The 27670-nt window shown below is 42.3% G+C and overlaps 1 protein-coding gene across 2 annotated transcripts; it reads left to right on the forward strand.

The window, feature by feature from the left end:
• Window positions 1-1501: 1501 nt before the first annotated feature.
• LOC117509405 (A disintegrin and metalloproteinase with thrombospondin motifs 8-like) lies at window positions 1502-27522 on the forward strand. Of its 2 annotated transcripts, none has more exons than XM_034169072.1 (9): window positions 1502-2496; window positions 5564-5803; window positions 13128-13260; window positions 13675-13842; window positions 15748-16040; window positions 18584-18767; window positions 19021-19193; window positions 24461-24636; window positions 26598-27522. In XM_034169072.1, the coding sequence occupies exons 1-9, from the start codon at window positions 1786-1788 to the stop codon at window positions 27340-27342; spliced, it is 2823 nt and encodes a 940-aa protein (XP_034024963.1). In that variant the 5' UTR covers window positions 1502-1785; the 3' UTR covers window positions 27343-27522. The 2 variants fall into 2 exon arrangements, with proteins under 2 accessions (XP_034024963.1, XP_034024964.1); XM_034169073.1 differs by having other exon boundaries at window positions 15748-16025.
• Window positions 27523-27670: the final 148 nt, after the last annotated feature.

Below are 27670 nucleotides of genomic sequence, written 5' to 3' on the forward strand. Positions count from 1 at the left end.
AGAGAGAGAGATGGGAAAAGAGAAAAGCAAGAGAGAAGGTGCAAGGAACGAAGGAACTGCAGAAGGAACGGAAATAAAGAACAAAGCGAAAAAGTAACAAAGGAGAAATTCATTACGGAATGACGTAAGGGAATAAATAAGGAAGGAAGGAATTAAATATAACAAGAAGAAGGGAATAATGAAGGAAAGGCAAACAGAAGAAATGATTAAATTTAGGATGGATGGATACAAGGAAATGCGATGGGCGAAAGAAAGAAGTAAAGAATACTCACTAACCTTTATGACATAGTAATGACAATGTGATGATGCCATCAAAGGACTCATTCAATTTATTTTCTTGTGTGATAGAACAATTGTTAAAACAAAGTATGTAGTTCAAACAAAGCTGAAAACAAATGACAAGAAAATATTGATTTTTTTTTTTTTATTATTCAATGAAATTCTTCATTTATTAATTTGAACGCAAATAAAAGTCGTGTGTTCATCTTTTCACAGCGCAGAAAGTCATACAAATAAAATACAGACGACGAGTGACACCTGTTGGCGGCTGTGATCCACTGCAGCTCTACTGCGTCTGCGCCCCTCAAACAGTTTGTTATGCAGCAGCGCCACCTGGCGGTAAGGTTGTTTAACACATTCGGTGCGCGCTAATTAAAATGATTGACAGTTGCCATTGAAACATGGTCAAAAAGCACAAATACTCTGAGTCTTTGATATCTTTTGAGACTTTTGAATAAAACGTTTAATGGGCTTCCATTTTCAACTGGGAGAGACTGAGGTATTTCAACTTCCTTCCTTCCTTCATGTTCACTCCAATCCTTCTGACTGTCGTTCCATCATTCTGTCTTCCTTTGGGCTTCCTTTTCCTTCTAATTATTTCTTTCTTTTTCTTTTCTTTATTCCTTTCCATTTCCTTTTTTCTTTTTTCCTTCCTTTGGTCTTCTTTTCTTCCTTTCCTTATACTTGCCATCCTTTCTTTCATCCATCATTTCTTTTTTCTTCTTGACATTCATGCATTCATTCGTTCATTCATTCATATTTGACCCATTCCTTCTATCTGTCCTTCCTGCCTTCCTTTGGTCTTCTTCCTCTCTTTAATCCATCATTCCCTCGAATTATTTCTTATCCTCCCTTTCCTCATTTTTTAATGAATTCATTCATTCATAAGTGAATCATATAATTTGTTGTTTTAAATTACTTTTTCCTTCATCAAAACCACTTTGACAAAGACTTTTTTTAAATTACTGCTATACAAACGTTTGTAAACTTCTTCAGTTATGTTGTTGTTGTACTGGCGGGGCCCCGGGCTCTGTGGGGGGCCCCGTGCTCTGCGGGGAGGGGGGAGCTGTCACTCACAGGCAGCTCAGAAATAACTTCCAGCTATGCGTAGTACAGATGCCGCACAGCACGCTGGGTTAATAATAGGCGCGCGGCTGTCAAGTTATTTCGGGGGGTGTCGGCCTCCTCTGATTGGATCCGTTTTATCCGTGAGTTTCTCATGAATGTGCAAGTGGGAGGAGAATTTCCAGCAAGCGAGGAAATCAAAAATAAACCCCCTCGTGTCCAGGAGAGTAGAAAGTATAAAAAGGCCCGATGCGTCCGGAGCGCAGCGGTGCAGCTGAGTGCTCCAGGAGGACAGACAGACAGACTGGGATTCAGACACGGACTGGCTCCACGGCACTGGAAAAAAAATCATCACCGTGTTTGGATTCCTAAACGAGTGGAACAAAGACGCGCCATCAGAATAAACGCTGCTGATTTTTGACGCACTGCCGACTGCAGAAGATGTTTTGCAGTAGGTGTGTTATCGTTTTCTCCCTGTGCGTAATCACCGCGGCACTCTCCACTCCGTTTCAGTCACAGGATGTTGTACCTGTCCGGATAAACGCGAGAACCAGCCGTCGGTTTTGGAAGAGGAGCGAGGAGCATCCGAGATTTATCCTCAGTGCGTTTGGCCAGGATTTGACTCTGAACCTCATCCCCGACACCAGCTTCATTGCGCCTTCCTTCAGCGTACAGCGCGTCAAAGCCAGAGATTTGGACGTTTTACGCAGCGCTCAGCGGTCCATGAACGCGGATCTTCGCGTATTCATGAATCAGACTGATGAGAGCGAAGGCCTGCTGAGGAGCTGTTTCTACTCAGGGAGCGTGGACGGCGACCTGAACTCCGTGGTCGCAGTCAGTTTGTGCTCCGGCATCTTTGGTTCATTCATAACGGACGGGAAAGAGTATTTCATTGAGCCCAGAGTGCGCGGCGGTCTGGGGCCGGACTCAACCCAGCTTCCCCACGTCATTAAAAGGAGAACATTCCACCCGTTTGAGCGCATGGCGGAGGAGAGCCGCGCGGAGGAGCACCGGGGGGAGACTTTTACGCACGGCAATGATGACGCACGGAGGGTTCCTCGGCTGCGACGCTTTGTTTCCGCGCCACGGTTCATCGAGACTCTGGTGGTGGCAGACTCATCCATGACCCACTTCTATGGGGATGAAATAAAGGTCAGACACCATGAAGTCAGTTTTTCCTGCAAACCCAGTTGATAGAAACATAAACAGAGCTCAGTTTGATTTGAGCCTTTCGAGTTTCCAGTAAACAAATCCACATTTTCTTCTCGTTCAACGCGCACGCAGTTTGTTGGACAAATATTTGGATGCACCTAGCTGTGCACCACAGAATAATGAACTTGAAAGCCAGTACTGAGTGTATGAGCTTAAAGTGCAGATTTTCAGCAACCACTGGAGGGGAGCTGAACCTGTAGCTCCACCTCGGTTCCCATTAAAGGGACCACAGACTTGAATCCTTCACTGTCACTGATTGTCTCAGGTCGTTAGAAACCTGGATCATCAGAGTCTGGGTTCCCAGCTGATGCTGTCCTACACTTCACTTCCAGCGTGTTTCCCCTTAAAACAGTGAAACTCTCTTCATTTGGGTTCTGATTCAGTCATTGCTGAGCATTTCACTTTTTGCCTTAAAAATCTTGGGTTCCTTTCAGACTTTTCTTCAAGTCTAAGATGAGTTTGGAAGCATTTAAGCTGTGTGTGGGGGGGGGGGGCTCACATCACTAAGTGAGAATCAGTTTCATTGGCAGATTCGTGCCTCATAACACCACCTCCATCATGTTTTACAGATGGAGGTGGTGTGATTCACGTCCTGTCCTGCTCTCCACATCCAGAATGTTCAGTTTGGTCTGTTCCAGATTCGTCCGGTTATTTTTTTAAATGCTCGTCTTTCTGATTTTGTTAGTTGCCCGTGTTTGACAGCTTGGAGGGTGTTCTTGGTTTGGCCAGTGAAGTCGTTTCCACCACACTTGTTACTCAGATCTTCTGGGTGTTTTGGTGTTTCTGACTCCCCTATAGTGTTCTTTTAAAGAATGTCCCAAACACTTCATTTAGCCAAACATGATGTTTTCTTTATTTCATGGATGAATGCTTGATTTTGTTTTTCACCAGAATGATGACTTGCTGAGCAAATAATTATCCAGTTTCCTTTTGCTTCTAAAGAGGTGATCGGTCCAACCAGTCCATGGACTGGATGTTTCCCTGGGTGGTTGTCATCCAGGACATGGGGCGATTCTATGGTGTTGTGGATGCGCCATTGTGCAGCACAAGTGCATGCTCTCAGCCTTGATTTTGACTTGACTATAGAGACGAGAAGACATAAAGTGCTGTAATTTATCCACCACTCAACTGACTATGTGAATAATTACTTTGCACTATGTGCTATAATATTCATTATCAGTTAATGTTATTGTGGGTCAAAAGAAAATGTGTCATTGTCCAAATATTATTGGCCCTAATTCCTAATTGACATATCAGGGAATTAAGTTCCTAATCTGTGACAGGAAGCATGATTTGGCAGCGAGGGAAAGGTGAAATGGGATGTCAGGCGACAGAAACATGAGGAACGCTGAAGTGCATTCCTGCAGGATGTTTCACAATCTGGCAACAAACCATCATCACCTTCCAACAAAGACATTCTACATTAATGATATCCTCTTCTGATGGTCCAGATTGTTTTTGTCTCTATGCCTTTTGTTGAAGGTGCTCCGATCCCGGTAACTAATATCAGTCCTGATGTCAGGCCAGCTGTTATTTAGTCAAACAGTAGTAGGAGAGTCCGTGTGTCTGCCACAGACCGCTCGCTCATCTGCTTCCACTTAAAAAGGCTTCTCGGTTGCCAACACTGTGGTATTTTGTAGTAACTCACAGGCCATCGGGCATTTTGGGGTCACGTTAGACTTCACTGGAGGTGCGTGACGTGCAGATGGACCCTCTGAAGTCATCTGCTGGCAGACTTCCTCCACATTTTTAGAATTCTTCCCTGGTTTTCTCTCAGCAGGGAGGGATTAACTGATTTGGAAGCGGCAGACAAACCGTGAGACGGCTGTACAGACGCTTTTGGACAGATTTTTGTTTTCACCCCAGAAAACGGATGTCATCAAGGAAAGACCTAAGAGGACATGGACTTCAGACTCCCTCACACTCTTTATGAGCACATCCTCAAATAAATCACCAAGACAGCCAGTGGACAGAAGCTGCTGGGCTGCTTCACTGTCAGCGAAGCCAAATGGCAACGAGGCAAAACTTTCCGACCGGGCCACCTATAAATTTGGTGTTTTTGGAAATTTATATACCTCTGGAACAGGGGTGGGCATGAAGGGCCAAGATGGTGCAGGGTCTTCTTGCAACTGATCACCTCGGCAAGATGATCTGGACTTTAAGTTAAAGGGGAAGTGCTCATCAGTAAAACCATCTGCTGGGGCCATCAGTTTCAAACCGGTGCCCAGACCTGATCTTGAATCTGAAATCAGATGTTACCTATGTTGCATCTTATTTTTACTGGCATACATTTTTGTGTGCAAGACCCTGTGGACAAGATAAGTAAAAAACGGTTTTGCCAGTGAAAACTGACGCACACAGTAAAAAAGAAAAAAAAAATCAGACGTTACAGTGGAATAAAATGATTTGGAATCTTAAAGGTTTTCCACAGATGTGTTCAGAGCTGAAAGTAAGTCATTCAAAAACATATTAGCAGGGGAGATAAGTGAAGCCATTGTGCGTCTTATGGTAAAATTACCAAATTTTGCACATGCATTGTTTGATATATCATAAAAACAATGTAGATATCATGCCAAGATAATTTTTCCTTTTTTAATCAATGTTGTTGTGGTTGAAAAGGATTCAGCACTTCGTTCATGTCTGTATGACATATAATAATAGTAATAATAACAATAATAATAATAATAATAATAATAAGACAAAAGCATTTTGACATCAGTGCAGTGTGGTGGCCATCTTGAATTTTGCTAATTATGATCATCATGGGAAAAATTGAGCTTTGCATATCTTTTTTTTTGCACAGACTTCTGTGTTGCACTAGCATTTCTCCTCTTATATATCAAGCAAAGTCTCTGCAAATGTTGCTGCTTTTACCATAAAATGAACAATCATAGCGATATTTTACGCGTATCTGCCTCACTACATCAGCCACCTAACCTTAACCCAAAAACGAGTCCATGTCCACGTAAAAAAAAAAAAAAAAAATTCTGTTGCTTTTCCTTAACAGCACTACATTTTGACGCTGATGTCGATAGCCGCCCAGCTTTACAAGCATCCCAGCATAAAGAACTCAGTCAACATGGTGGTGGTGAAGATCCTGGTAGTGGAGGACGAGGAGGTTGGCCCACAGGTTTCAAGCAATGGAGGCGTGGCTCTGAGGAACTTCTGCGTGTGGCAGCAGTTTTTCAATCCACCAAGCCACAGGCATCCAGAGCACTACGACACAGCCGTGCTCTTCACCAGAGAGGTAAAGAATAAACACACGACACTTGACTGCTGCTGTAAAATGCACCATCATCCGCATACAGCTTCACATGCCATATGAGCCATTTTCCACAACTGTTGTGTCAGTAAGCAGCATCAAAACATATATTTTAGCAACTAGTACTCATGCTCATGGAGACTCTAAGGGTTATTGCATACACTCTAAAAGCCCTTCATGGGGAAAGTCTGTATGAATTAAATTGTTGAGTATATTCGGCATTAAAAAAATTAAAAAAATTCCCTTTATTTTCATTTATATAGCGCCAAATCACAACAAAGTTGCCTCAAGGCGCTTCACACAAGTAAGGCCTAAGTTTACCAACCCCTAGAGCAAGCACACAGGTGACAGTGGTAAGGAAAAACTCCCTCTGAATATTTTGAGGAAGAAACCTCAAGCAGACCAGACTCAAAGGGGTGACCCTCTGCTTAGGCCATGGTAGTGACACAATTGACAAAAAAAATTTACAAAACAAATATACAGGAAATTTTGCCGGTGCACAGGATGGGAAGGTTGCAGAAATCAACCCCACATCCATCTCTGGATGGAGCCGCACCTCAAACAGAGAGAGAGAAAAAACAGAATCAGGCATCGGAAAGACAATGAATACAGTGTAATTTGTCAGCATTAAGCAACAAGAAGAACAAAAGAAATACTAAGGTGATCGCCGGCCTCTAGCCCTAAGCTTCACTAAAAGACCCAGACTTTAGATAAAGTTGAGGTCGTGGCACGCTCCATTCACTAATAAAATGAATTCAAAAGGGTAACTATGCCAGTATGCTAGCCATACAAAAGGGAAAATAAGTGCGTCTTAAGGCTGGACTTGAAAGTCTCTATAGAATCTGACTGTTTTATTGATGCAGGGAGATCATTCCACAGAACAGGGGCATGATAAGAGAAAGCTCTGTGACCCGCAGACTTCTTCTTCATTCTAGGGACACAAAGTAGTCCTGCACCCTGAGAACGCAAAGTCAGGGCCGGTACATAGGGTTTAATTATGTCAGCTAAGTAGGGAGATGCCAGTCCGTGAACAATTTTATAGGCTAGTAGCAGAACCTTAAAATCTGATCTCACTGGGACAGGAAGCCAGTGAAGAGATGCCACAAATGGGTGTAACGTGTTCAAACTTTCTGCTTTGTGTCAAAAGTCTGACTGCAGCATTTTGAACCATTTGGAGAGCCCTAATGCTGGACTGCGGTAAACCAGAAAATAGAACATTGCATTAGTCCAATCTAGAAGAGATAAATGCATGGATCAGTGTCTCAGCATCAGCCATCAACAGGATGGGATGAATCTCCACTATATTTTGCAGGTGGAAGAAAGCAGTCCTCGTAATATCTCTAATATGGAGGTCAAAGGATAATATAGGATCAAAAATTAGCCCAAGGTTCCCCACTTTGTCAATGTAATGTCTGACAACCCAGCCTAGGCTAAGCGTTAACTGGTCAAATTGATGTCGATATCTCACTGGACCAAGAACCATCATTTCAGTCTGATCATCTTTTACAAGTAGGAAGTTGCTAGACATCCATCTTCTCACTGATGAAAGGCAATCTTCTAAGGATTTTATGTGGATGAAATTACCAGCAGTTATCAGCATGTATAACTGAGTATCATCTGCATAGCAATGAAAGGTAATCCCAAAACGCTGCAAAATGTGCCCAAGGGGTGCTATATAAAGGAAGAAAAACTGTTTTTCCATGTTCCCACCTTTAGTGAGTTGTTAAAATATGTTGGTACAAAATGTTCACAGTTTTAAAAGCAGTTGGACATAAGTTAAAAATGGTTTTAAAGTAAACAGATTGTTTGCAAAATTGGAATTGTAGCAGGTAATTCATTGTTAAGTGAAATAAGTTCTAAAAAAATATTTTTTTCAAAAAATTAAGTTTAAAAATGGACTTTGCATGGACATTTCTGTGTAGAATTGAAGTAAAATGAAGTGAGAACATCTTTAATGAAATATTTGGCTACTTAATAACACCAAAACATTTTGATGAAGTTGGTTCAAATTAATAAACAAATATACCAAACCACTTAACTTAAACGCTTTGCTAATCTTTGTTTGTCTGACTATAAAAGTTTCACGGTGTGGACTCAGTAGTGGCTGAGTTGGAATTACTTATAAAAAGATTCATGCAAATAGTAATTCAGCATCTCAGTAGGTGTGGTGCATGCTGGTCTGGGTCAAAATTCATGAATACCCAAAATATACAATAATGGCCAAGAGCAATGTAAATATTGAGGATTTTGAGCGCTGGAAAGTCAATGTTTTAAAAGTTTTTTGTTTTTTTTTGCCAAAACACGATTACAAAATAGGTGGGAAGTGGAAGAAAGAAGTTGTGGGCGTATCTTTTACTTGACCCTGCTGCTGATGACTGGAGAGTCAATGTTTAGCTGTCCAGACTGACTTATGCAGGAAAAAAGGTTATTGATTTCTATTTTTATTATTTTTGGTGGGGGGAAGCACCCAGACTGCCCCCCCCAAACCCCCGAATCTAGATTCACCCCTGCAAAGACAGAAATTAGCTTCCAGCTGCTGGAGACGTTGACTTTGAGAGAATTAAGTGTGCTGTGTCAGAAATGAAACTTTCCCAGTTCAAATATTCGTCCTGTGTAGGAAGAAGACACACTCGCTTTGTCTCTGCCCCAAAACCACCAGGAATAACCCTCATGATTCAGAACACATCTGGACCTGGAACTCAGCAGCTCAGCGTGTGATCGTAGACCTTGTTCCAAAACTGTATCTGTTGCTCGTGCAGTCCAACTCACATGGACACACCAAGCCAGGTCCACACAGGGCGGCGCGGTGGATTAGTGGTTAGCACTGTTGCCTCGCAGCATAAAGGTAATGGGATCACTTCCCACCTGTGGCCTTTCTGTGTGAAGTTTGCATGTTCTCCCCATGTTTCCTCCCACATTTAAGGACATGCAGGTTAGGTGACCAGGAAACTTTAGAATTGTCCAGGTTTCCCTTGCAAAAGAGGTCTCAGTCTCAGTGGGACTAACCTAAAGGTTAAATTAAATTCATTTAGGGGAGGTGATGGTCTAGTGGTTAAGTGTTGGGCTTGAGACCAGAGGATCCTTGGTTCAAATCCTAGCCTGACCAGAAAACCACTAAGGGGCCTTGGGCAAGGTTAATTCCCTAGTTGCTCCCGGTGTGCAATGAACACCTTGTATGGCAGCACCCTGACATCGGGGTGAATGTGAGGCATTATTGTAAAGCGCTTTGAGCATCTGATGCAGATGGAAAAGCGCTATATAAATGCAGTCTGTTTACCATTAAATTAAATGTGGCACTCAGGCGTCACACTGACAATGAGTGTGACTAAAATCCAAGAAGACCACAAATATGCTTGAGAAGGATCTTTCCACTCCATCCAGCAGTGCTCGCCACAGGGCGGTCAGAGCGGTGGCAGGACGTCGCTTTGTGACTGGGGGCTAGTATATATGGTGCAGATTTTCAGCAGTGTGTCCATTTAAAGTGGCTTTGGCGTGTCAGAGCTGAGTTGTGGCAGCGCTAAAGTTAGCTCATCCACAAGCAGCCGCATGTCAGTGCACAAACCCACTGAAGTGAAAAGCAAACACAAACGGTTTGACCGTGGAAGATGGCTCACCAACGGAAAGCCACTTCAAGAAATCCAAAACTAGACTGTGGGTACACATGTTCTAGTCATCACTTGCTGACCCAGGGTCAGATTTACAAACTTAATTCAATGGGAAGATCAACGCCAAAACACAAGACTCTTAAGAACATATAAGAACATAATAACGGGATCAGTACAAACCAAACCGACACTCTGGTGGTAGCATTCTGTCTAAATGCACATACCAGGTGGAAGAAGGCAGCGAATTCAAATCCAAAATGGCCCCGTCGTGCTCCGCGGAGTGATAAACTAAGCACAGAATCCTCTCAAGCTCCGGGGCACTCACATCGCAACCGTTCATACACACAGATTTGTGCTTAAATCACAAGTACGCACATTTTGACGTAAAGTGTGGAATTTACCAATTTGTACACACAGCTCTGAACATGTGAACACACAACATCTAGTGGTTGAACAGGGAAACTGCAACTAGAAAGCATTGCTGCGTCACAGCGCAACCTCCTCCACATGCATTATTTATTTCCTCGATTTAATAATTGCACACTTAGTAATTTTTTCAAATCAATATATTTTATTGCACAATATACTGTATTTTCCGTCATATAAATAGCTTCTTTTTTCAAAAAATAGTTTGGGAGGTGCTGCAACTTATACTGTGCTGTGACTTCTGTAGCACTGTAGTAATTGCCAATAATAATTAGAATGAGTATTGATATATGACTTTTCCAGGAATCAAAGCACTAAACAAAATACGAGTAAATTCTAATCAGAAAATAATAAATTCCAGTCATAAAAAGTACATGCTAACAATGCAAAAATATCCCAAATTATGGAGCTGATAATGGAGAAAGGCGCGACTTATACACCAGTGCAAGTTATATATGGGGTTTTCCCTCTTCAAGATCCATTTTTTAGGTGCCACTTATACTTGAGTGCAACTTAAATACACACAAATAGTATAAAAATATGCAAAAAACAAGACCCATAAAAGGAACAAAGGAAAAAAAAAACATGTAGAAAACAAAGAAAAACACAGAGAAGAGTGATCAGTAGTTGAAGGAAAAAAAGAACTACTGTCTCCAGTGGCCACGTAAGTGTCAGGCAGACAGACAGTAAAGCACAAACAAGAGTGAGATTATCCCATTTCCCATTTCAAAAGAAAAAAAAAAGACTTTGTGCAGCCAGGCCTTAATTGAAGGTGGCGAAGGCAACTTCCACAAAATCAAAATTCTCCATTGAGTAAGTAAAGAGGTAAAGGCAATGACACTCCGTTGAGTCTCCGGTACTTTAATATCATCTGAGGGACAGCCAGAATAGCTATGCTGGGGGAAGGACAAATTCTTAAATCCAAAATCTTTGAGATTATATCAAAAAGGGTATGCCAATAGTTGTAAGATGTGGGTCAAGTCACAGGGGGTCTAAGAACATCTAGAACATCCCTCATCTAGTTTTCCTGGATAAAAATGAGGTAGTCTGACTTTACTATAGTGATTATGTCAATTAAAAAACAGATTTGTAGCCTCATTGGTGTCAAAACTTACAAAAGAGACCCGTGTCAACTAAACAGCAGATTTTGACTTCAGCAACAAGCAAACTGATCTCTCCATGTTGCTACAAGGCAGGAAGCAAATAGTTTACCTCATGAAAGTTTGTACTAAAAACTGGCCCACATTATTTTTGCTGCTCAAACTTCACGAAGACAGATTTTATCTTAATAAAGATGACAGCACAGTGACGTCACAGGACCATAACAGATTCTGAGACAACTGTAATGATAAACCTATTTATTCTGCTAATTGGAATGTTTTATGCTGGTACTTTTGTGAACTTGTTTATGCTGCGTTTACACATAACGACGTCACGAATGCCATGAAGTACACATTCTTGGCCGCTGATCACGAATGTGATGATTCGGGGCAGAGGCGTCAGGTGTCCTCAGGAACTGCTGCAACCTCTTACCACACGTTACGATTAATGGCACGTGTTGCTGGAGAATTATCAGGAACCCTTACGCACGGTCAAGAATAGTGTTCCGTGTTGTTGCGCGCTATTGCGCGTAACAGCGCATTAAGTTCTGTCACATTGTGAATGAGGTAAATTGTCTCCACACACATACACCCATATTCATCCAACCGAATTCAGATCGCTCCAATTTTTCAGAACAACTTTGTGACTGCATGCGTAGTTGGGCTCTGTGCCATGGAGTGGCGCAGAGAGGAGGAGACGGACAGCGCCAGATGTGTGGCTTCATGTGGCTCTCGTCTCGCCCATTTTCCCAAACATCAGGCGCATGCAGCAGGTGGAACACCTGCAGGAGCGCGCTGAAGAGCACTGAAATGAGACTTTTAGCCGACTTGGTGTCAGCAGTCAAACTGAATGCGGTGCATCAGGGTTTAATTGTGCGCGCGCTTCTTCCTCCGCCGGACTGGAGGAGGTGCAGAGATGTCTGCCTGCACGTGAATCTCCTCTCGCTCCTCTGGTTGCTCAGATTCGTTCTCCCGCTCATCGGTTACAACAGCAGGTGGAACACCTGCAGGAACGTCGTGAGGAGCTTCAGCAGGAACTGTGGAACGACATTTGGAGTCGAGTTTAATTGTGCGCACGTGACAGAAAACTGATTCGTCGTGGCGTGCAGTGAAATGTGACGCCGCGTTTTACAAGTAGTGTCAAAACTTGACAGTTTCCGTGTCACTTCGTAATAACGCGTGACAGTTTGGGCTCCAAGAACCATCACAGGAACCACTACGAACGTTGTCACGTTCTGTTAAGGATCACTACTCATCAAGACGGATCAACACGCTCAGTTGTGACCTCCACGAGTTGAGACGAAATAAGGGTGGTGTGTGACATTTGTGGAAGATTTTTTTGACAGGCAAAAACATGCTCCACGAATATCAAGAATATCACGCACCAACACGCACTATTAAGAAACCTATTCAGATGCATTAAGTCACGTTAAGAATGTCAGGAATGTGTCACCATGTGTCTTGGTTATGTGTAAACGCACCTTAAAGCTTCTTAAAGCTTGTTAAAATAATATCTATAAGTGGTTGTGATGTCCAAAATAAGAAGCAACATCTGACACCATGACAGAATGGCTGTCACAAATTGTTGTGTTCAGAACTACTTGTGGACTCATTGTCACCACCTAGTGTTGCTACTCACAGCATTTACTTTTGTCATCTCACTGCTGTGACCTCACACAAGCACCCCAATCTCCTTTTCACAAAAGTTTATTTTCTTGGCTCTGTTGTTGTGATATTGTGATATATGTTGTGAAGTGAGAAACACAAACATGTTTTTTGCCATATATGGTTAATTGAGGGCATTGCTGAATGCAAATGACCAAGAACGTGCACGAGCGTGATGGATTAGAACCTGTGGGATTTATCAACAGCTGATTCTTACTGCTGGCCATATGACTGCAACCGGCTTGTGCCTTTTTTAAAATTATGAGTTTTTTCTTACTTACACACATCTTTTCTACGTACAGTCTCATAAATGAGTGTCCTCCTTTGCATTTTAAGAGTTATTTTTGTGATCAGTGTCTTGGTCAAAAGTACTACAAAGCACAGACAGGAGGAGCCAGGTGTCAAACCATCAATGCTGTGGTAACTGTTGACCTCACAGAAGCGACTTTTCTTTAACATTTCTGTTGTATCGTTATATCCTTGCTGTTATTGTTTAATGTGTTTGTATTGCAGGACATCTGCGGACAAAACAGCTGTGACACCTTGGGTGTGGCTGATGTTGGAACGATGTGCGATCCCAAGAGAAGCTGCTCCGTTATTGAGGACAGCGGCCTACAAGCTGCCTTCACAGCTGCACATGAACTCGGTGAGCTCACATTTGGGTGTAGAAGTAAAAGATACAATGAAATGTCATCAGCATAAACACACACAGAAGAAGATGTCAGTCCTATATAGGCCCTGACGCCCATTGTGCTTGTCCTTGTATAGTGTAGTGGGATGAGGATGGGAGTCTACGATGCTCCCAGTCCATCACAGGTTACTTTCCCAACAAAGGCCAGTACCCATTTACAGCTGGGTGGACAGGGACAATGCAGATAAAGCATCTTGTCCAAGAACATAGAGAGGTCGTCTGTAGCACAGACTTCGGCCTGAACCTTGGTCTACATATTAGTTGCCCAACGTTTATCCCAGAGGGTCAATGAATTAACCAAACATAAATCACAATTTGTTCACTCATTTCTGCATTTGTAAACCTACTTTTTTCTCCATCCTTTTGCAGGTCATGTGTTGAGTATGCCACATGACGACTCTAAGACCTGCGAGAAGCTGTTTGGAGCACTGGGAGCACATTACCTAATGGCCCCTCGCTTTGTCAGGCTTAACAAGAGCTCGCCTTGGTCACCATGCAGCGCACTCTACATCACCGAGTTCTTTGACAGCGGACATGGTCAGAATTACTGCCGACTACTGTCACAGCATCTTACACAATTCCACATCACAACACCTACTTTCTGCAGCTAGGATCTAGAACGCCTAGGCCCTGTCCCAGACCTGACACTTGTATCGATTGGCAACAGACCCCTTTGTCACTGAAGAAAATACATATTAGTCTCAGCAGTTGCGCACTCAAAACTCAGCTCACCTTCCAGATCTGATTTCAGGAAAGCGTCCTTTTTCATTTTCTAGGCAACCTTGTAATATTTGGTAATTGATTCAGAGTAGGGTTTTTCCCTCCTGATACCTCATGTACACCGGGAGGTTTTACAGACCTAACCAGTGACCTAAGTTGACAATGTCCATGGTACTAGGTTTCTTCTGAGGTGTTGTTAGAAAGACTTTGTGTAAAACAAGACTCAGATGATTCGTAGTGTTTGCAGTTTGTTACAACATATTGGCTGTGTGGCAGTCTTCACTCAGCATGATCCAGCATGCAGGAGCCTCAGTGTTGATGACCCCAACAGCCGCAAAAGCCAAGGAGACGCCCGAGCATTACTTGGGTGTGGCAGATTCTATAGACGGCTACTTTCGGGAGGTGGAGTTGATCCAATATGCCTGCCTGGGTGGTTGTCTACCAGGACCCAACGCGGTTCTGTGTTGTGGTGGATGCAGTGACACACAGACCTCGCCAGGCCTCAACTGACCTGAACCTGGATTTGGTCTAGAATGTCCATCCATCCATTTTGGGGGGCTGGAGTCTATCTCAGTGGTCACTAGGCAAGAAAAAGGGTTCAAGCTGCCTATTTATTGCAGGTCCAACAAACACAGACACACAAACACATTTACACTATCACTCACACTTACAGTCAATTTAGACTCACCTTTTCACCTAACCTGCATGTCTTTAGAAATGGGCAGAGGGAGGGAACCCATGCAAACACGGGGAGAACATACAAATATGAACCTGGGACCTTCTCACTGCAGTGCAACAGTGCTAACCACTGAGTCACTGTGCCGCCTTGGTCCACAATATGCTGGAGGAATTAAATATCCCATCTGCCTTGGGAATACCTTCTTCTAGAAGAGAAGGAAGCCTGGGCAACCTTTATTTAACCTGCTGACATCGTGACCAGGTCTTGGATGGTAAATCATGGAAAATGGATGGATGGATGTTATCCATCCATCCATTTTTCATGATGTCATCCATCCATCCATTCTGCCAAAGTAGAAGTATTCCAGCTCTGTTCTGACGTCTGTTTCAAAGATGAGTAAACCATACTGTTCACAAGCTTTCCTGCTTAAACACGCCGCTCCCCTCAAATTATGTGTCGTACAGAGTTTACTCCGTCCTCCTGTGTTTCCACATCTGTTCATTTCACATTCTCTCCTTTACTCCCACCCCATTTGCCATCTCTGACTTGTTTTGTGTGTCTGATGTTGTTTGTATCCTTACAAGACTGCAAGATCGTTGAACCTTCTTTTCCACTGAGTCATACTATGGACTTCTTTCCTGTTCCCCGCCTCCTCTGCCAAAAGCAACAGCTGGTGTCAGCAAAATATGTTCTCTATCAGTTGGAAGACTCAAGCGGCTAAGAATGTTCATTCCTGATGACACGCGTCATTGTCAATTCCAGACAAAAAGATGATTCAATGGGATAAAAGATCATTAGAGGAACAATGAAATATTCAGATTTAGAAGCTGTAAAATGTCCAAATACCAGGATGCCTATAAACGTTTCCTGCATTTGTTAAATTAAAATCATTCCTCTTTAATAGTCAGGATGCAACTTGCCCAGAATTTTTTCCCCTGTTGTCACACCACATGCAAAGAGCAACACATTTCCAACAGCCAGCAGTTGTACTGTCAGTCAGCTCCACAGGCCACAACATAACCGGTTTCATGTCATAACCACAGGGGACTGTTTGCTGGACATGCCGGACAGCACCATGCCATTGCCGGGAGAGCTGCCGGGCACCAAATACAGCTTGGACCGACAGTGCCAGCAGATTTTTGGAGAGGAGTTTCTCCATTGCCCCAACAGCTCTGACAGCGATGTCTGCAGCCAGCTGTGGTGTCAAGAGGACGGCCAGCCGCACTGCACCACTAAGAACGGCAGTTTACCCTGGGCGGACGGCACCCCCTGCAGCCTCAACCAGACCTGCCTCCATGGGGTGTGCATGGAAACTCAGGAGGTGATGCAACCAATGGTAGGACAGTTTCTTTATCCAAAAACAATAGGTGCTTAATGAGCTAGAAAGGGGGCAAAGTTTTCATAATTAGGTGCACAACATTTCAAAACTGTCAAACATACCCTGCTTCAAAATGAAAACTAGAAGAGTGGTCGATTCAATTTCAGTTCGTTTACACAGCACCAAATCACAACGCAAGTCACCCCAAGGCACTTCACAAAGGTAAAGTCTAAAGTCTAACCCCACCCAACCCCTGAGCAAGCACGAGTGGTCAAGAAAACTTGATTCTAGGAAGAAACTCTCAGCAGACCAGACTGAGAGGGGTGACCATCTCCTCTGGCCATACAAACAATCACAAAGTAAGTGAAACAAAGTAAAACAAAGAAATGTCAAACATGCAAAGAAAGACAGAGAAGAAGTGGTCCAATGGTCATATTAACCAGTTGTCTGAAGAAGAAGATCATGGAGAAGAATAAAGATCATGGACCTGTGAACTGGAACACAGTTTGGACCATCAGTCCGTTGAAAGTCCACATCCTTAGACCATCCCCTAATGGTTAACACAGTCCCCCAGAGTCCTCCACATGTCCAGCTAAAAACTGGATTTATTTATTTATTTTAATACCAACATTGATGAAGCAATGTCATCAAGGACCCATACTGGTCATTGAGATGTTTATTTGAGTATTATAACGTCACATGACTGGCAATAATTTTCGAAACCATAAAACAGAAAAAAAGAGATAAGTATAACTTGAATTCATCCCCTTTTTCTGTGTGCCATTAGTTTCAGGTCATGTGCTACTCCATTAAAACCAACTTGCTGACACTTGAAGCCATGTTGGTTGTAAATGGGGATCCACTCTTGGCAGAGAAGTAACCTGTGATGGACTGGTGTCTTGTCTGTGGGTGTCATATAGACTCTCTGCAGTATGTGTGGATGAACCCCAGCATAAATGGCCTCAGGGGCCATCTCAGACTTGTTTCTTCTTGACCCCAGTGAACTTGCTACTTAAAGGGAAATTCCAGCACTGACATTCATGCACATACTAAAATTTGTGGAACTTGGCGAAAATACTTGGCAGGAGTCAGCAAGCGGACAAACAGATATGACTTTGACCTGACTGATTGACTTTAACTAAGCATTTCCTCATCCCAACTATAGATTTAGCCCCATGTTTGGTACACATTAGATTAAAAAAGAAAAATCGAAGATTTGGCCTTTGAGCCGACTGACCTCAGTGACTTTGACCTTTGTCTAAACAAACCCTTTAAAGGTGATTCTGAGGTTGACTTTCATCTGCATAAAATGTTTGATGGAAATCAGCCAAAGGATAAAAAAAAAAAAAACACTGAAATCACAGTGTGATCATTTGAAGATGAAAGTACAAAGTGAAATTCCTTTACTTGCTTTGATAGTGATGCCTTTAAAACAACTGTAAAAGTTCAATAAAACACTTTCACATTCTACTCACCACGTTAGAAATTTTCCAGCAGAAGACGCACATTTCTTCAAAAGGATTCAGTATCTGAACTCATGTTTGGTCAGTGTTCAGTACTTCAGTGGGAGAGGAGTACAGTGGTGGTAAAAGTTTGTTGATTTGCAGGGCTCATCCCCCCCCCCCCCCCCCCCCCCCAAGAGCTGGACTATTTACTACTATAAGCAACAAGTTAGTCGTCGTGTCCCATAGTAGCCTGTACTCAAGGTTCTTGAAATGGAGCAGTATCGCCACCAGCTGGATTTTGCCAACAAATCTAGTTAATATATAGGCTTGTGTTTGATTCCTGTTCACATGTTGATGGCTTTAACACCATTGTCTCAATCCATCCAGCTGTGAATGGGTTCCAACCGTTGCTGGGGAAGTAATCTGATTGACCCTGGTCCACTAGACACTACGGTATCCCGCGATAATCACCAGCGACTCTCAGCCTATATAGGACTTTTATTCCCTCTTCACTGAAGTTTCATGGAAGGTGATATATTTTGGAGTAATTCTGCAAACCAAGACTCCAACCATCAGAGGGGTGAACACTTAATCTCGCTGGTGGATGTATTGTTACCATGGCAATGAGGACTAGAATCTGATGCTAAAGTAGGACAGAAACTAACAGACAGAGTTCCACAAGGAACGTTGTTACATCTCGGCGTTTCTTTTTAGTTTGGTTGCTTTGAGATCTTCTCCTTGTATTGTGGTCACAGACATGCTGGCACTTTGGATACAGACGGGTCCAAACTCATAAAATATCTAGAAACAACACCCACACTCTCAAAAAGACACACAAAAGGATTTCAGTTTTACAAAGCAACAGCATGGCAGGTTCCACTAGCAGTGAGTGACACATGGAGCAGGAATGTGGGTAGAGGCAGACAGCAGGCGCGTGCCGAACTTCAACACAGATTTAGCCTGGGATTGCGGCAAGCCAACTCACTGTGCAGCCACAAACCCAGAAGCCCAGACTTGTGGTTTTGATTGCACAGCTGGGATTGTCTTTGGCACTGGGCTCAAACCAACCTCTCTGAGTGTTCTTTTTTCCTTTTTTCTTGCTGGATTTCACCAAAGGTGGCCCTAGACGGCGAGTGGAGCTCATGGGGGCCGTGGCAGCAGTGTTCCCGAACATGTGGAGGAGGCGTGGAGTTCTCCTATAGAGAGTGCACAAACCCTGTGCCTGAGAATGGAGGAAAATACTGCGAGGGCCAGCGAGTTCAGTACCAGTCCTGCAACACGCAGCCCTGCGACAACAACGGTGAGCCACAGTTTGGCATCTGCATGACGCAAATATATTTTGAAATGAAGCCGTGAAACGCAAACATTTTCATACTGGCTTCCATTTATTGGATTGTGTGCAAGATCACTGAATAAACTTAGCTATCTCACTAGACTCAATGAAAAGGTCGATCTAGGTCGGAACAGAAAGTATAAAAGGCAACAGACCCAAGAAATTCTCGAAGATATTTAGCTCAAGTATAATTTTGAATATTCTTCATATTTACCCCCAGGAAAAAGTTTTCGAGAAGAGCAGTGTGAGAAATACAACAACCCAAACTTCCTGGATCACAACGGCAGTGTGAAACAGTGGATACCCAAGTACACCGGCGTTTCTCCACGAGACAGATGTAAGCTGTTCTGCAGAGCCAGAGGTAGCAGCGAGTATAAGGTGTTTCAATCCAAGGTAGACACACAAAACATTGCAGCATTTCTACACACACATTCCAGAATGTTTTTCTTTCACATGTACCACAGACCTGATGAGCACAACAAAACTGTAAGGCAGGTATCACAGTCATTACCCATAATTCACATTTGTGCAAGACGTGTCTTTTTCTAGAGACACTCATGGTGGATATGTTGTTGTGAAAGTGTAGTGACACGGACCCACAACAGGGGGCGCAAATGAACGGTCAATAGATGAGCCAAAAGGTAACAATTTAATGTTGTGAAACATGCACAACGAATATACAGACAATCTCAGAATATAATTACAGTCAAATTACAAAGGTGACGTGTGGGCAGGCTCGAGGATAGAAGACGTCTGTCCTGAGAAGAGCCGGAACCACACGATTTCCGCCCCCACAGAACCTGGTGAATACTGGAGCCGCCAAGTCCCGAATTCCCAGGTGATCACCGTCCCCGACTGTCGGATCTGGTACTGCTGGCGAAGAACAAAGACAGTCAAGTGTGGGTGTGTGTACACCCAGTAACAACAGCAGTGGGAATGCCACCTCCACCTCTCACTCAATATGTTGCAGCGGTCTCAGATGAAAAGGAGTGCCGTCTTGCACAGCCTCCGCAAAAACGACCGGTTCTCCTGCAAACGCTCACAATAACAGATTTATAAATCTCACAAAAAGGCTGAGAGTATTACCTCCAATGAAGTATGATATCTCGGCGATGAGGTGGAGATGACGTCTGGTCTTTATGGAGTGCGATGATGAAGAATGTGTGACAGCTGTCAGGAATTAATGAGTGACAGCTGTCACTCCCGGCTGTGTCTGTGGCAGCAGCACCCTCTCGTGCCTGAAGCCCGCACGTCAGGCAGGGCGCCCTTTGGTGGTGGGCCAGCAGTACATCCTCTTCTGGCGGCCCACACAACATATGTGTGCTTGTTTCTCCAACCTTTTGTTTTGTTCCCTCAAGTGTAGCCCAATTACTGTATAACAAGAGCCACATGACAATGCTGGGGAACAGAAAACCCAATGATGGGCTCTCGCATTAGCCCATATCAATGCAGAATTGGGTATCTTTTTCAGTTTCCCATTATGTGCTATAGAGAGCTAGGGAACACGGCATTGAGAATGGCATTGAGGGCCCTTGGAACTGAAGCAGCAGGACCTTCGTGGCTGGGACGACGGTGGGGATCGAATGCATGCGGCTCGCACAAAAGACCGTTCCTCTACCAGGTCAGCCAAAGGGGAACTCCCCGTTAGCCAAGCTAGCGGGAACGTCTTTTCAATTGGGACCCGGGACTTTCATCCCGCTACACATCTCCCCACCATTTTTGACTTCGTCCCGAAGTCACAGGTGCATGTTAGCATACTCTGTGACCCACATCCTGTTCGTGAAGCCAGATTGAAGCAGCAGGACCTTCGTGGCCGGGACGACGGTGGGGATCGAACCCACGCGGCTCGCACAAAAGACTGTTCCTCTACCAGGTCAGCCAAAGGGGAACTCCCCGTTAGCCAAGCTAGCGGGAATGTCTTTTCAATTGGGACCCGGGACTTTCATCCCGCTACACAACATATGACCCTTGAAACATAGGACATTGGCAAACTAGGACCGTGAGAGCATAGGACTCTTGGAACACATGATCCTTGAAACATAGGCCATTGGGAATGTAGGACCTTGAGAACATAAGACCCCAGGAACATAAGACACTGGGAACAAAGGATCATGAGAGCATAGGGCCTACAGAACACAGATCCTGGAAACAGGGCCTTGAGCATAAAGGGCATCCAGGAGTATAGCACCTTTGGTTCATAGGACCTTGGATACACAGTACCATTTGTCATGTTCCCATTATGTGCCAAATAAATCTGAGCAATGCAGAATCCTTGAAACATGGGACATCTAGGAGTGTAGGAACGTCTCTTCTCATTCTTTGGCCTCCAGCAAATTCAGTGACCCATCAGGAATTTTGACTTGATAAGAAATAAATCAAATACTGTAACCATAATTTTGGAGCTCATCAACACTGAGTGAAAATATACTTTTTGGGTTTAACCCAGACAGTTTCTCGAGCTGGATCTCAGTCAATTAACCTATGATGGACAGTATTATTTAGATTTAAAATTAAAGGTTACAACCTCAGTCATATTAAAACTTTCCTTTGACTATTTGACTTTATAAAAAAAAAAAAATCCTTTTCTCGTAAACTGCTGAAAATAAAATACATGGGTGTCAGTTGGGCAAATACAGTGTTGAGTCTGGATCAGCGCTCTTGATATGCCTCAATGTTGTAGACAGAATTTCAAATACTCTTCAGAAATAAATGAAAATGAGCCAGTTTTGTAAAATCAGAATATGTAATAAATTGATCAAAGTTACTGAACAACAACAATAAAAAAGCTTGAAAAAAAGCAGACAGACACAAAAAAATGTAGACATGACGGTTATGACCACCATATCTGACTTGGAAACATTCATGTATCCATTTTGTGACTCATTTAAAGATTATTGAGCATGAAAGTGATGATTTACAGTAAATTCATGAACATCCATCCATCCATCCATCCATCCATTTTCTTCCGCTTTATCTGGAGTCGGGTCGCGGGGGCAGCAGCTCAAGCTTGCTAATAAATTACATTTTATGTCAGTTAGTTTGTTTATTTCTCTATATGAAAGCATTGTTATTGTTCTTGTTCAGTAACTTTGGACATTTTATTAAGTCCTCTGATTTTAAAAAACTGCTTCATTTTTATTTATGTGTGAATATGTTTTATACCCCTTTCACACATAACATGGCGCACGGCGGAGGAATTGCATGCCACTCGTGAAAAATCGGAGCCGCCTCAAGCGCCTCATACAGCTGTCGCCACAACCATTTGCACACGCAGCCGAAAGACAGCGAGTGCCCATTCGATCCCCTTCTTGGCAGGTGTCGGCTAAATTCCAGGTGCCACACATGAACATCCAACACCACTCGCTGGACACTTAGAAAAGCCGGGGCTAATCTCGCTCCCAGTATGAGAGTAGAGAGCAGCTGACCATATTCGAACTGCGAAAATTGTCTTCTAAGTGCCCCACGATTGTGGCATTGCCAAGCAACACACATGGATGTGACTGTGACAAACTACCTACCCCCCCACCATCACACATACACACACACGTGGCATGCCAGTGTGTCAGCTCCCCCCCCTCAGCACATGTGGCATGCATGTGTATTGTGGCCCTGCTCTCCCCCACAAAACATGTGGCATGCGGGGGGGGCACACTTGCATGACATGCTGATATTTATGAACAGACAAGATCACATGGGGATCGGCCAGCCATGTCTGAGCGCAACGTCACAGCAAGGCACCTCTCAGCTGACTGTCGCTCAGCCACTCACTCACAGCTGGAAATGACGGCTCAGTGCACACGACATGTTAAATTAACATGACACAGAGAACACAGCCAGGACAAGTATATAAATAATTACTACAATAAGAATAAATGTCCTGTTGAAATTAGATTATGTAGTTCTTTAGTTTGTTTTAAGAAACGTTATAAAAATCTATTAATTTCTGGATATATTGGAAAAGGAAATTGAATTTAATGTATAAATATGATGTATAAATTTGTTAATGTATGGTATGTATCTGTGGGGAATGTATGTATATATAGGAGTGTGAGCAAAAATGGATATGTATTTATGAATCCTATTTTTTTTTTTTTGAGTATAAGTGTAAAATGTGTTGGACTGGATTTTTGGTATAGGGGTGGGTAACTTATAAGCTTAGCTTCTTCCCACCCCTTTTCAGACACACAGTGCAAATTTTGGTTTTGGTTTTTGTTTTGATTTGTTTTGATATGTTGTGTCTGTACTGTGTTGATGCTGAAATAAATTTCATTCATTCATTCATTCATTCATTCATTCATTCATGCTGAAATAAATTTCATTCATTCATTCATTCATTCATACTATGGACCCTTGGGCAAGGTCCTTAATCCCCTAGTTGCTCCCAGTCTGTTGTGAGTACCTTGTGTGGCAGCACCCTCACATCGGGGTGAATGTGAGGCATTACTGTAATGCGCTTTGAGCATCTGATGCAGATGGAAAAGTGCTATATAAATGCAGTCCATTTACCATGTGTACACTCAGCTGGTGATCTGAATGTCACATCACCTACGTGAGCTATAGTCCACATGATGCGGTGTTTGTCCTTTGGTGCGCTACTCATTGGACACGGGGCCAGCAGATGTGGAGAATAAGAGTGGACTGCTTCATTCATGTCATCTATGACCATGGGTTATATACAGAGGAACAGAAGGTTCATACTTGTATTGTCCACTCGATAACAGGAATTAAATATTAGAAATTGCAGTGTTTTTTTAATGGTGTGTGGTTTTTATTTTTGTTCTCCACAGCAGTGGTGCAATGTGATGCAGCACGTTCTAGCTGCTCAGACTGTGTTTGTGCACATGCACAAAACCGTCACAGCTGTATCGTGCACACCTGTCCAACCGTGTGTCCCTCCCAACAGCAGGTGGAATGTTTCGTGGTTCCTCATTTATTTTTTTGTTCGCGGATTTTTGCCCAGTTCCTGCTTCTTCTGCCCAACTTCATTTTATGTGTAAAGGGGCCCTTAAATTAGTTACTTAAAATTCAGAGTTGCCCATAATTCTGACCAGAACAAAACCTTAACATTCCATAGTGCAGTTATTAATGTGTTCTTATGTTTTACCTGTAACATGTATAGTGATCGTCTTACATTTCTAGTGGGACTTTAGCCGTACGCTACAGTAAAGCTGGACTGATAAACCAGTATATTATTAGTAAAACACACCAAGCTGACCATATTTCTTCAAACATTTTGCACTGTTTTACTTAAAAAAAAAAAAAGCATATTGCAGTAGCATTCTTTTGTTGCTGCTCACATTGCATTTATTTATTTATTTTGTTTCATTCTGTTTACTCTTATTCTGAAGCAAATATTTGAAAAATGACATCTTGCTAATGACAGACTGAGCACAGTTGAGCACTGACAGTTTGAATATGAATCAAGCTATAAGAAAGTGAACTTAGTGTATAAACATCCTGCATGTGATTATGTGGAAAAAACAAAAACCCTCATCTTAAATAACCTGTTAACCAAAACAAAAGATATTCTGACATTTTCAGGAGACATTCAGTGGTTCTTGAAATACATCAAACATCCTAAAGTGAAACACATTGAAGAACTGGTTCTTTATACTGCGGGCGGCTGACGTGTCAACAGCACCTCCATCGTGTCCCTGCAGGTCATCGATGGGACGACTTGTGGGCCCGACACCACATCTGTGTGTGTCCAAGGACAGTGTGTGAAGGCCGGATGCGACCAGGTGATCGGATCCAACAAACGACTGGATAAGTGTGGGCTGTGCGGAGGAAACGGTCTGATGTGCCGAAAGATCACAGGCTCCTACAACAAAGCAACGTGAGTATTCAAAAACAACAACAACAACAGAAAAAAAAACACCACAATATTTAGGTTGAAATCCATGAATATTGACCTTGTATGCTGTACTATGCTGAGTGTAACTAAATACTTTTTTTATACTAAATAGTTCAACTATTTAGGTGCAACATTTTCAGCAAGTTTGTCCAAAATTGTTTTAATAGTGGTCTGTTCTGTAATTGTCTTGACCATTTTTGCATATCTGCCCAAAATTGTAACTTTTTTTTCTGACCTAGAAACAATCTACAGTATTTTCCAGAGTATAAGTCACACCTGTCAAAAAATGCCTCTTGAACAGGAAAAAAACAACATATAAATCATATTTTTTTCTGTATTATCAGCTTTTTACTTTGGTATTTTTCTCCATTCTTGTAGTGTGTTTTGTTGTTGGTATTTTTCTTTTATTATTATTTTGCTTTGTGCTTTTTATTATTGGGAAAGTCATATATAAATAGTCATTATCATTTTTATTGTTAATTACGAGTGTGTAATTTTATTCAAGTGAAAGAGTTCATATCATAACTATTTGTATTAGAGCTGAAACAACTAATGGAGTTAATCGAATAAAATTGATTATTAAAATAGCTGTCAACTAATTTAGTCATCGATTAGTTGCTAAATAGCTTTGTTTTACAGCAAATGTTTCATTTCTTCCATATAATCAACCAAGCTTTGCTTTGAATCTTGAACCAATGAAGGAGTGCTTCGAGCTGCTGCTTCGTTAGTTTCATTTGTTTTATTTCGCTTTATCTTAATTTTTCCCTAAAACCCTAAAGAGCATATGTCTGTGAGGAATATTTACCTTTTTTATGTTAAATTGACCTGTTATGGTCTTCTGAAACAGTTGACAGATGTATTTTATGCTAACGCCGATGCTAATGCATTAGCATGTCTATGGCGTTTTCAATGTTAAAGTTAGCATTACGCTGCTGGCATTTCAGCATGTTTGTGCATTTGTTTTCTGTATAATAATTAATGGCTCAGCGTTTGTTGTCGTAAAAGAGTCAAATGTATTACAAATTATAATATTTTTTTAATTTATTTTTAATTATATATTAATAATAATAGCAACAATAATAAAAGTAATAATAACTAGTAATGCTACAATACAATTTTAGAGAAAGAGACATGAGTCACATGTGTCATTGTGAAATGACCACATAGTTTACAAGTTATACAGAGAATGTTGCACATATAATGAGTCAGGCTACAGTTTTTGATTTAGGTTTTATGGTTAACTGGTTATGCTAATTGATCATTTGCAGCAACAAAAATACCTCTTTTTTCACCCTATATTTTATAACATTTATATGTTTCAATGTTGTTTTATGGCAACTCAGCACTTTGATAAAGCAATGCCATTTGAAATAAATATTTTTTTCTTTATTATAAATGTTATTCTTTATTATTTTATATTTCAACAGCCAAGGGACATTTGATGATTTGTTGATTTTCAAGTATTTTAAGTTTTCAAATAATGTTCTGTTGTTAAATAAAGTGATGGAAGGAGAGAAAAATTGTTTCCCTGGCACATTTTTTAAAAATTCCCCGCTAATCCGATTAATTGATTAATCGTGTCGAAACCCCATCAGATTCATCGATGATCCAAATAATTGTTTGTTGCAGCCCTAATTTGTATATATATTTATTGAATGTTTCAAAGTAAGTCTTAATTTTTCCACTTTTGTTGAATGCAATGTTTAAGCGAAAAAACAACAGTTTACTGCCAGAGGCTGAGGGACATAGCTAAAAATTAATTGTCATGAGCAACATAAAGTTAACCAGAGGTTCTAACAGTAGATTTTGATACTTTGCGATTAATTTCCAGCCAAAATCCTGCTGCTGATCAAACAAACAGAAGGCAGGAAAATGGGAACAATCCAGAAACAAAAAGAAGTATTGTTTCATATTAAAACTTCGTATGTTCTTTTCTCAAACAGCTATGGATACAGTGACATCGTCACGATTCCCGTCGGTGCGACTAACATCGACATCAAACAGCGGAGCAACAAAGGAATCAAACATGACGGCCACTACCTGGCCGTGAAGCGAGAGAGCGGCGCTTACATCCTTAATGGTAACTTTTCTGTGTCCACGGTGGAGCAGGACATTCCTGTGCTGGGCGCTGTGTTGAAGTACAGTGGCTCTTCCACCACGCTGGAACGGATCCAGAGCTTCCGGCAGCTCAAGGAGGCCATCACCGTCCAACTGCTGGCCACCGCAGGAGACGCCAACCTTCCAAAGATCAAATACAGCTTTTTCATTCCCAGAGATGCCACCTTCAGTAAATCAAAGGAGAAAAAAGCGCTGTTGCCTTCTTTGCATATGATTCATCCCTTTGGCATGCCTGACTGGGAGTTGGGGGAATGGTCAGACTGTTCCAAGACCTGTGGCTCTGGATGGTCCAGGAGGAATGTGGAATGCAGGGACAGCGCAGGTTTCTTCTCCAGCCAGTGTGACAAAGACCTGAAGCCCACTGACATCAGGCCCTGTGCGGATCTGCCCTGCCCCTTGTGGCAGATGGGGCCTTGGTCCGCTTGCTCACGAACTTGTGGCCAGGGGGAACGCCGTCGCAGTGTCTTCTGCACAGACTACACAGGGAAAACTGTTGAGCCAGAGAAGTGCGATCCGAAAAGAATGCCACAGTCTGTTTCTGGGGAATGTCTCAACCAAGAGTGCTTATGAAGAACATAAGCTTCTGAAAACAAACTTTTAACAATTCCCTTTTGAGTCTGACTGCACTTAACAACCAGTTGCTTTGAGTCACATCAAAGGCATTTGCTTTAATATTTGTTTTATTTGACATTTGACAACCACTAATGGAATTTGAAAAAAAAAAATGGAAATCTACCTCAGGATGTACATGTTTTATGTACAAATGCCAGATATAGAAAGAAGACCTTTTGGTACATGCTACAGTTTGTTTTCCTATATCTTTAAAGCATGTCAAGTGGGGTGAGAGTGTTGGCCTGAAACCTGCTGTCAAACACCAGCGTACAGAGCATCCGAAAGT

The sequence above is a fragment of the Thalassophryne amazonica genome, chromosome 4, assembly GCF_902500255.1.
Source record: "Thalassophryne amazonica chromosome 4, fThaAma1.1, whole genome shotgun sequence".
In the NCBI taxonomy this organism is placed as follows: Eukaryota; Metazoa; Chordata; class Actinopteri; order Batrachoidiformes; family Batrachoididae; genus Thalassophryne; species Thalassophryne amazonica.